Here is a 10,510-nt window from a genome sequence, read left to right as displayed (position 1 = left end):
GAGTAGCCAAACTAGACAGTGATGGAGGTGCAGAGAACAGACTCGATGATTCCTCTGTAGAACTGTATCAGCAGCTCCTGGGGCAAGTCGAACTTCCTGAGCTGGAGCAGGAAGTACATCCTCTGCTGTGCCTTCTTGGTGATGGTCCTGATGTTGGATGTTCACTTCAGGTCCTGGGAGATAGTGGAGCCCAGGAACCTGAAGGACTTTACTGCTGATACAGTGATGTGATAACAAACTCTACCACTGCTCATCAGAAGGACTTTACTGCTGATACAGTGGTGTGATAACAAACTCTTCCACTGCTCATCAAAAAAAGTGGAAATGTCAAAGCAATGATTCAAAGCCACTGATGAAATAAAGCCAATCAGGAAAAACCTGTTGTTACTAAAAATGTTTTTAAAGAAGTCCTTTGTAACTTGTAATTTTAAGATAGATAAAAGAGAAGATAAATTAAATCCTGTGGGGAAATTCAATAGTTATTGCAGCAAACTGACTGAAACAAACAAGGTGCTGTACAGTAAGCTGGGGTTACAGTTACAGTTATATGCCACTAAGGCTAAGCTATATATGAGCAAGTTAAGTTATTTACTAGCAATAAAGTAGAAAGTAAGTATAAATTATGTTCACTGTATGTTAGTGTGGATGGGTAGCCAGGAGAAAACATCCACTCAAATACAAGTTTGTAATATCTTGTAATTTTCGGTGTGTCTATTTTGTATAGTTCTAAAATAATGCTTCCACTTCCATGATGAGCTTTGGGTTGTCTGTTTTTCATCCCCTTCTCTTCCTTGAAATGCCTACATTACACTTTTGTCTGGTGATAAAAAATAAAAGAGGCTGAGGCTGTTTCCCTCCCCTAAAGTCACAGAAATAAATGGGGGGATGAATCAAAAGACTGATGGGAGACTGAACCAGTGGACCGAGTGACCCAGCTCATTGGCTGCTATTTGTTGTGAGCGCCACCCTTTCCTGCACATCTGCGTGAGAACAGAAATCTCTGTAAAGGATCTACTAGAACTAAATGTTTTCAATATTCCCCTATGCATTGCTGGCATGCTTTACACTCTCTGAATCTGGCACGCCTCCAACTCATGACAGCATTTCCTTTTTCACTCCTTAGTTTCAGTGTGTATGCTGATAGTGTAAAGTGTTGTAGATACTGTTTATATAGGTCATTTTAATTCAACTTAAAGCATTTGTGCTTGTTTTCAGTTTTATTTAACATTGTTTTATCATACTGTGTTTGTTTCTGTCACCATTCAACATGTCCATGAATATATGAGTCTCACTCTTCGGCGCTTCAGGCTTGTTTTCCTCAATAGCCAGACTAGATTGCATGCAGCACAACCCCAGCCCCTCGTACCTCTTTGGATTTCACTTAATTACCCCATGAGGAAAAAATGTCAAATCCTTTAAAGGCTACCTCATTCTCTCTGTGAGGAATGTTTGCTGGGATCAAAAACATGATCTGCACTTCACCAATCCTATAATGGCCCTTCTTCTGAAACAGGAAGCTATGGTTTGATGCTGAAAAGGGGCCTCTCATGGTCTCAAATTACACCAAGACTTGAAATGAGTTTGAAAGTACTGGAAGAAGTTTTTAGGGTTTCTCTAAAACATTTGTATAGGACAATGTATGATTACTGTTAAATATGGCATGGGGACTGTTTAAACCAGCCGTAAAGAACCATAAATTGTAAATTCCTTAATGTTATATACTTTCTTTCTCCTTGTTTTCATAGTTTGAAGTCAAAGGCAAAACATAGAACTATGTAGGACACCCCATGGACAGATGCATCTCTTGTAAGTTGTTGTATCTATGTGGTGTAGATGATTGACATTCATTTAGTTACATCTGAGCACTTCCTTCCTGCTCTGTGAAGGTTGTGACTATGTTTGATGTTTCCTTCCTTTGCTGCATCTCTGAGACTATGAATAATGTTTGTCCAGCCTCTGGTCAGTCTCTGGACTTGTGCACATGTGCAAATCTGCACAGAACAGCAACACAGTGGAAAAAGATGGGGAGGGAGAATGTGATGCATTGCACCACTGGGGAAGGAATTTAGAATGAAAACAAGCAGACAGCTACAAAGAGGCCTACTTACTGATGCAAACAATGAAGAGAGGAAAAATAATACAACATAAATGATGGGCTGGATCGTTCAGATTTTCCCTTGAAGTCACATGTTCTGCATTTGCCTGTGTGTATTTGGCTGAAGCATTAAGAATTAGCCTGGTCTGACTGTGTGCTTGTCTGTTTATTTCTGAAAACATTTAACATTTGGTCTGTCTGATGGTTTGTTTTCGATGACATAGTGTTGCTAGCCCGTACTGGCAAAACATGTAACTCTCATTTTATGCTAATAGCGGTTGTATGCATGGATTGCATTGTGTGTCGTCCTTAGCTTTGTGTGGATGTGTGATGGTCAGACTGTGCAGATCTGGGTGTGTAAATGCTGCATGGGTTTTAGCTGAGGGTGGGGAGTATCCGTGGCTTTGTCTTTGAGGGGCAGTGTCCAGAGGCCCCTTCCCCTCCTTAAAGAAGTTGCGTGACAGGACTGGACTGGCAGGTTGGGAGGTGGGAGAGGTCATATTCTGGGATTTTCCTGTAGTGGCTCTCCAAATATGGGAAGTGCTCTTGTCAGCCATTGCTTAGAAAAACCCCCAGAGACAGATGCAGAAGGACCGTGTGTGTGTGTGTGTGTGTGTGTGTGTTACATGAGCAGACATGCAGGCTGCCAGATCAGTTTTCCAGCAATGAGAAAACCTGTCTTCTGGCAGGAGACCAACAATTGAAGCTTATCCATGGCAAATCACTGGCTTTGCTTATTCTGTTGCACACTCGGGATCCAACATCCAGATTATTATTGGATCCATACAAGAGTCTTGTCCACAGTGCAACCATAGAGATGCAGAACAGCAATCTGCATAGCAAAGGGCATCACAGAAACAAAGGCAGCAGTATGTCACACAGTATATTATTTAGTGTGGATTTACCCTTTAAATCACATAAAAAAAGGCCTAAAAAAAGGTCAGGATGTCCAACTTGTAATACCCACTATCTACTACATGAACTCAAGTGTTGCCACAGTTTTTGTGCTTGTTTGTTACAGCCGTAGCATTGATAGTGCCCGTCACCCCAAGCTGAAGCATGTTCAACCATTTCAGCCCTAAATATGCAAATTAGTTTCATGTAAACATTAGAGCAGCAGAATTTGAATTTGAAAAGCAGTCTAAATATGATATGACATGGTGAGCTGCTCAGCAACAATGACGACTAGTGCAAAAGCTTCTGACAGGGACTGGTGTGTTTCACGCACACTGCTAGCAGGTGATGCCAAACTGAATCCAAACCAAATAGTGGGAGAATGATTGTTGTTCTTGGTGCAGGCTATCCTTATTGACAAAGCAACAAAACTCCTGCCCACACTGGAAGTTTGGTTATCGTTGTGCAGCAAAGGTGTTCACGCAGGAACCTCACACGTCTGTTATATAAAACAAACAACAGCAACATTGCCAAGTTTTTTGTAATCCCTTACCTGGAAATGGTTGTCTAAACTGGCTTTGTTCTCGGGCTGGCGTGTTTTTGACACCCAGCAGATCAAATGAATGCTATTGTGTCATGTTACACAATACTACCTGAGCATTACATACTCAGGCCTGCTTTAATGGTGCAGATGAAAGTGAAGAGTTCTTGATATGTTCCAGTGAACAGGCTTGGTTATATTTGTAGAATGCAAAGGGTGTAGTACTCCAGATGTGACGCAAGATTGGATACTGGTGTCATATGATGTTTTGCTTTGTAAACTTTATAAAAGACTTCTACATTTCCCACACAGTGCCACATCTGCAGTCACAGTTTTGAACAACAAACAATTGTGTGGGATTTTTACTCTTAGGCCTACTTCAGAGAATGTTCCTGACTTTACTGCAGTAGTAAGTTCTCTCTCAGGTGCTAGCCATCTAAGCCTTTCAGGAGGTTAAATCACAAAGTTGATATAGCTGAAGAATATGATTCATGTCCTTGATGCACATGTTTAAAGCCTCTAGTGACTCATCCTCTCTGTTGTGTCACCGTCTGTGCAGCAACCATGAAGAACAGTAGCAGCAGCCTGATGTTTCCTGGAGTGAATGGGCAGAGCGGGAACAACATGGACACAGCAGGCTTCTCTGAAGGGGACTGTCTGCTCCAGGTATGAGACTGGGACATGTTAACCTCTGGGCTAAAACACTCATTCAGACACTACTCAGCCACATTTCTAATAATTGTAACATCTGTCTTACATTTATTACTTGTCCCAGTGCCTCTGTATGCTGGGCTTTCGGCTTTTATTATTACAGAATTGAACAAGTGCTATCTGCTTGAATTGGTGAACTCTAACCAAAAGCACCTTAGCTGTCACAGAGGTATTGATGCTGTCACCTGTGTTCATATTGAAACATGTCTATTATCACACTAAAGTATGTTTCAGTTCTTTGACATGCTTGCACTCACTTGTTTGCCCACTTGTGCACTCTGTCTCTTTTCTCGAAATGTTATAAAATCTGACCCATTACTGAGACTAATGTCTGGTTCAGACAACACAGTTTGGACATGAAAACCACTTGTTGTTTCTCATAGATGTGTTGGAGTGACGCTGACCGAGGAGCAGCGATCACTCTTTTGTTTGTAGCATTCTTGGCATATAAGACTGACTTGTGTTCATTAAGTCCTTGAATTAACAGTTCATATCGCAGTGATGCAGCTAATGTTAGCACGTTGGCACATTTCATAGTCACCTATAGTACCTTTTCCACTGCCTAGTACCGGCTCGACTCGACTCAGCTTGCCTGAGCCGGTACCGGCCGATGGAGAAGGGGCGTACTCTATAAGGGCTAGCCAGCTAGTTTTCAGTTTGTTATTTACCCCAGTTCTCCTTGAAGAATAGACAACCCCTGCTGCCCTCTTAGTGAGACCCACAGATGGGTCCGTAGCTGTTGTTTTTCTTTTACTCTGCATTTCCAAACACAAGACACACCACTTCAGACGTCCCAGCCCCTGGCACCTCCTTCCAACAACATCATGCAACTCATGAACAACAGCAGGCTGTGATTTATAGGGTACCAATGTGTCGTCTGTTATATCCCTCGTTCAAATCACGGCAAGAATTTATGACTCCATAATCACAGTGAGCATCTTATCAGGCAAAAACATTGTGTAGTCTGGACCCATCATAAATGCCATTCCATGTCAACAGCTGTAGATCAGATCTGTAGCCTTTGGGGATTCTGGCTTGCTGCAGAATAATCAGCTGGTCTATGGTGTTTGTGTTCCCTCTTCACTTTCTGTTAGTGGAAACACTAACGCTGTCCTTGCCACCAGTGTCAACACTGTACATTGGCAGCAGCAAGTATAATTATATGATGCATGTGAAAGTTTAACCTTTCACCACTTACTCTTATGAAGGATGTTTGCACCTTTACAACTAGTACTATGAAGCGCCTTATGAATATGAACAGCGTGCATGTGTCAATAAGTCAGGCTCATCTTTTTGGTCAGGGTGGTCATTTTCAGAAACTGTGTCCTGTTGTAAAAATATTCCAGGCATGATACAGACCAGTGCAAATGATTGCAACCTTAAAACAAAATGGGGTCACTGTGCCTTAAAAGCTGTGGCACAGTCCCACAGTGTATTAACACCTTGAAAACGCTATGTACATGTTATTGCATTGGTTTAATACATTTACAAGTCTATTAGTGGAACATGAGGGTATTCTACTATGAGTTTGTGTCCTTTAGCATGTGTATGTTTTGTATGTGTATTTTTTCAACCCAGTCAGTAAGTCAATCAAAACTTTCTTTACATAGCACAGTTCATACAGCAGAAGTAATTTAAAGTGCTTCATGTAAAGGCTGACTGGTTGTTCCCTGTGCAGGCGCTGAACGGGTTTGTTATGGTAGTCACACCAGAGGGCCTGGTGTTCTATGTGTCTCCTACAATCAAGGACTACCTGGGCTTCCATCAGGTAAGATGCTGGCCTTTTCAAGCTTTCTTTAATATTAGATACAGTATTCTTCTAGTGTCCAATACTCAAAATCATCAAAATGATCACGCTACTCCTGTAGTAGCCACTACTGAGATGTCATTTCATATGGTTACTCATGGCTTAACAAAAAAACTACACATTCTTAAGACTGGTTCACAATGTGACCACCAATTGTTAATTTTTTAACAATAATGAATTAAAATAGGAAAACCTGGTCCTGGATTTAAATGTTTAAATATGTGGACAAAATTCATTGCTGCTGTTTCACTAGCAACATATTCATAGGAGCCTTTGTATAGGGCACATGTGTAAATGACTTGAATGGCTGACTGAGTGTGGTATTCCTTCCTCTGCCAAAAGTCGGATGTGGTTCACCAAAGTGTGTTTGAGCTCATCCATACTGATGACCGGGCCATGTTCAGACAGCAGCTTCACTTTGCACTGAACCCCTCACCTGTTGGCGCAGGTGAAGACGGTGAGTACTCTGAAGGAAACATAAGAGTAACAGAAGCCCAGTCTGCACACACTGTGCGAATAACACATAGGTTTGACATAAATGAATGGTAAATCATTTATTGTTATTGTTTTATGCTTGCCTGTGTCGTCAGCCTTGCAGAGCTGTGTCAATACAGTGATGTACAGTCCTGAGCATCTCCCCCCAGAAAACTCTTCCTTCCTAGAGAGAAGTTTTGTGTGTCGTTTCCGCTGCCTTCTGGACAATTCCTCTGGCTTTCTGGTTAGTTTCATGCTTGAAGATAAATTGTCAAAAAAAATGCCAAAATTGGCTGTAATGGGCCCGAATGGCCTCTACTTAAAAAACCTGCTTCATAAACAACATCTCATTCATTTCTTATGGAATATCGTGAGCCAAATCAAGAAATGATCACACAATCTCCATGTGTAACTCTTCTCAAATGTATTTATTTATTTATTTTTACCCAAACTAGGCTCTGAGGTTCCAGGGGCGACTGAAGTACCTCCATGGCCAGAGTGTTTTGAGGGACAACGGAATGTGCAGCAAACCTCAGCTGGCACTGTTCAGCATCGCTACGCCTGTCCAGCCTCCATCCATTGTGCAGATCAGGGCTAAAATGCTCTTCTTTCAAACCAAACACAAACTGGACTTCACACCCATGGGTGTTTGTAGCAGGTGCTACAAATTATTCCATTCTTTGTTTGTAGTTGTCATCATCCTCATTTTGTGGGTGTTTTTCTTTAATTGTCAGGTATTTCTGACAGCATATCAGGTTTTTAAAACATTTCTTTAAATAAACTGGAACAAATTTCGAGATGCTCCAACTAAACCAGGTAGCGTTCCCAGGTCTTAACTAGTAGTCATTTCTTCAGTTTTGTTCCCTGTCTCTCACCAGGGGGAAGATTGTTCTGGGCTATTCAGAGACTGAGCTGTGTATGAAAGGCTCTGGGTACCAGTTCATCCATGCAGCTGATATGATGTACTGTGCCAACAACCACATCCGCAGTAAGTTGGCAGTTTGTTTGTTTGATACAAGAAGCAGTCAGACAAGAGGCCGATAACTATACTTCTATGCATTTTATGATATAGTAAGACAACCAACTGTAAGATTAGCTTGTGGTACCATTTCAAAATATTAATTGTCTAACAGTAGTTGGTATAAAATAGGAAAACATGTTCTTGGTTTAAAATGTTAATTATGTGACCAAACCAAAATTGAGATTTCACTTTGGTCCAGAGTGAAATGTCTCATCAACTACTGCCCAGTTAGACACGACATGTTGTTGTGGATATTCATGCCCCCGTATGTTAAGGTTAGTTAACTTTCCTAAAGCATCCTTCAGCTTTTATCCAACATCCATCTGATTGTTGCAAAGAATTTGCCAAGCACATTTATGCCCTTGAGAATGAGGAATAATTTTGGTTTTAATGAACAGTGGCCTTTTCTTTAATGCTGTGACAAACCAGAATATTAATTAGTTACACTGCTGATGCAACTGTAAGAACAGTATATCACAGTATGTGGTGGATAAAGCATAACAGGCAAAAAGAAGATTGATTGTACGAGACATTTACTGCTTCTGCATTGTTAACATCTTGTGCGTTGTTCTTGTCTTTATATCACAGTGATTAAAACAGGAGAGAGCGGACTGACTGTTTTCAGGCTGCTGTGTAAGTCGAGTAGCTGGGTGTGGGTGAAGGCCAATGCCAAGCTGTTATACAAAGAAGGAAGACCTGAATTCATCATTTCATATCAGAAAGCTTTAGTGTGAGTGTTTGACCCTTTATGAACTTACTGTCAGTGGCTGTGTTGGTTGATCAAATGATTAAGTCTGACAGCAACAAGACAAGTGATGAATGATGAATGAAGATGCCTCCTGGCAGTTTTTCTCACTAGGATTGAGACTGGTCTTTGTGTCAGTGGTGTAACGTGTGCTCTTTGGCCTGTTTCAGCAACGCTGAGGGTGAGGAGTATCTGCGTCAGAGGCAGCTGCAGCTTCCCTTCAGCTTCACTACCGGAGAGGCTGTTCTCTATGACACCGGCCCCACAGTGGACATCACACAGTTTCAGTTTGATAGAAAGTTCAGCAACAATGACGTGACCAAAGATGTGAACCCCGGCTCTTTGGTGGACTGCTTCCTCAGACAGGATGAAACGCTCTACACCCAGACAGTGGACCACCCCTTAGCTGTGGATCAGGTGTTCATGGACAGCCGGGCCCTCGTCAGCGTTCCCAGGGGGGGGGGGCCCCCAGCCACAACATGTGGCCCTGTTGTAGTGAAAGAGGAGGCCGTGAAGTCTGTGATGGCTGTGATGGACAGCTTGGGGAAAATGGCTCAAAACGGTGATCTTGGGACAGCTTTGCAGAAACTGGAGGTCAATGATGCAGAGCTGATGGAGTGGGAAAATGCTCTCAAGAGATACAGTCAGGATGAGGGTCAGCAGAATTGTGTCGGCTCTGAGCTGGACAGCATCCTCACTAATGACATATTTGACTACATAGATGCAGTTTTGTTCAGTGAGAAGGGAGGAGATGGTCTAAGTGCCAGCCCTCCCAGCTGTCCCATGGTGGCCAACAACAATGAGCAGGATCCATTCACTCAGGCTGCCTGGCTCCCAGTCACCGAACTCTGTCAGCCGCAGTTGTTTCAGGCACCTTGCCTTGATCAGACCTTTTCTCTGATGAATGGACTCTGTGCTCACCAGCAGAATGCAATGAATGGACCAGGGATTACAGAGCAGTCTGCTCACACATTCAACAGCACCCAGAAACTCTCCCACCAAGGTCCCCTGGTTCATCAGGCTGACACCAACCTGCCTCCACTTCAGCAGCTGCAACTCCAAGACATTTTGAGCCCGTCAGTAGAGCTCACTGTCCCTGACACCTCAGATGATGATGTCTTATCCTTGTTTCAGTCCTGTAGGCAGATCCCCATTAGCGACACGGGTTTCCCTCAGGGGATTTCTGAACAAATGGAATCAACCCAGTATCTACTATGTCCTCAAAACAATTTGCAGGCTCCTGCAATGGCAGCAAATGATCAGCTGCTGCAAAGCACTGTCGGACAACCAAACAATGTAGCACCCACAGTGGACCTTTTACCTACCCTGATTCCTTGCAATGACTTTAGTTCTTCTGGTCCACCTAATATTCCCATTCCCTTTGCCTCAGCTTGTCTGCAAGGAAGTCCCCCTTTTGAAGCACACAACCACCAGAGTCAACAGTGGCTTCACAACCAGCAGCAGAAGCTGCCTCAAACTGGCATCATGCAGAATGGAATGGAGCTGATGCCATCATGCCAAAGCCAGACTTCAGAAAACCAAACATTCCCACATCCTGGCCTGTGGCCAAATAGTGTCACCGGGCTGAACCACACTCAGCAGGGTGGGTTGGCATGTAACCAGGCAGTTACTCGCAGCAGCTGTATGTTCAACCAGCACTTTTATCCCAGTCCAGCAGGTGGCAGCATCCTGGCTCTCTCTGGGCCGGCAGACACATCTCTGGACCAGCATGTTCCTCAGGCTTCCAGCTATGTCTAGTGAAACCCCAACGAGCCTGTGGTAGGCACATCACATCAGATGCATGATATGCAGTTGTTTTCTGGCCATAACAAATGGACGGCTGCAACTAACAATACTCATCTTGAATTCTGCCAACTATTTTTTAATCAGTCAAGACATTGTTAAGTCTATACAATGTCAGAATATAGTAACAAATACCTCTTACACTTTGCAAGAGCCCAAGATGATGTATTCTACTTTCTTATTTTGTCAGATCAACAGTTCAAAGCCCAAAAATGTACTGTGTACAAGGGTGGCACTTTTTCTTCATTGCTGAGACAATATCAGTTTTCATTGTCTTTATAATATTGAATTAAGGCTTAATTATCATTAATCATAAATGAATATTTTCTACTTTTCTATTACTTTAGTGAAGTTTGTGCTATTGTGCTTGAAGAAAGCTGTTATTTCTTTAGCCACGTGTCCGCTCTTGTTTATTCAGC

The 10,510-nt window shown here is 42.6% G+C and overlaps 1 protein-coding gene across 1 annotated transcript in view; it reads left to right on the top strand.

Moving 5' to 3' along the window:
* The window catches only part of LOC109969894 (aryl hydrocarbon receptor-like), a 24,580-nt gene extending 14,076 nt beyond the window's left edge, over positions 1 to 10,504 (top strand). The window contains exons 3-10 of the mRNA XM_020617112.1: positions 4,090 to 4,196; positions 5,920 to 6,009; positions 6,391 to 6,505; positions 6,639 to 6,766; positions 6,978 to 7,180; positions 7,401 to 7,510; positions 8,132 to 8,273; positions 8,459 to 10,504. Of these exons, the coding sequence (XP_020472768.1) occupies positions 4,090 to 4,196; positions 5,920 to 6,009; positions 6,391 to 6,505; positions 6,639 to 6,766; positions 6,978 to 7,180; positions 7,401 to 7,510; positions 8,132 to 8,273; positions 8,459 to 10,046 (2,483 nt within the window). The 3' untranslated portion in view covers positions 10,047 to 10,504. The remainder of the gene's footprint in view (positions 1 to 4,089; positions 4,197 to 5,919; positions 6,010 to 6,390; positions 6,506 to 6,638; positions 6,767 to 6,977; positions 7,181 to 7,400; positions 7,511 to 8,131; positions 8,274 to 8,458) is intronic.
* Positions 10,505 to 10,510: the final 6 nt, after the last annotated feature.

The sequence above is a fragment of the Monopterus albus genome, unplaced genomic scaffold, assembly GCF_001952655.1.
Source record: "Monopterus albus unplaced genomic scaffold, M_albus_1.0 scaffold185.1, whole genome shotgun sequence".
NCBI lineage: Eukaryota > Metazoa > Chordata > Actinopteri > Synbranchiformes > Synbranchidae > Monopterus > Monopterus albus.
The sequence above is the reverse complement of the archived record's forward strand: the minus strand, read 5'-3'. Positions and strand labels throughout refer to the sequence as shown.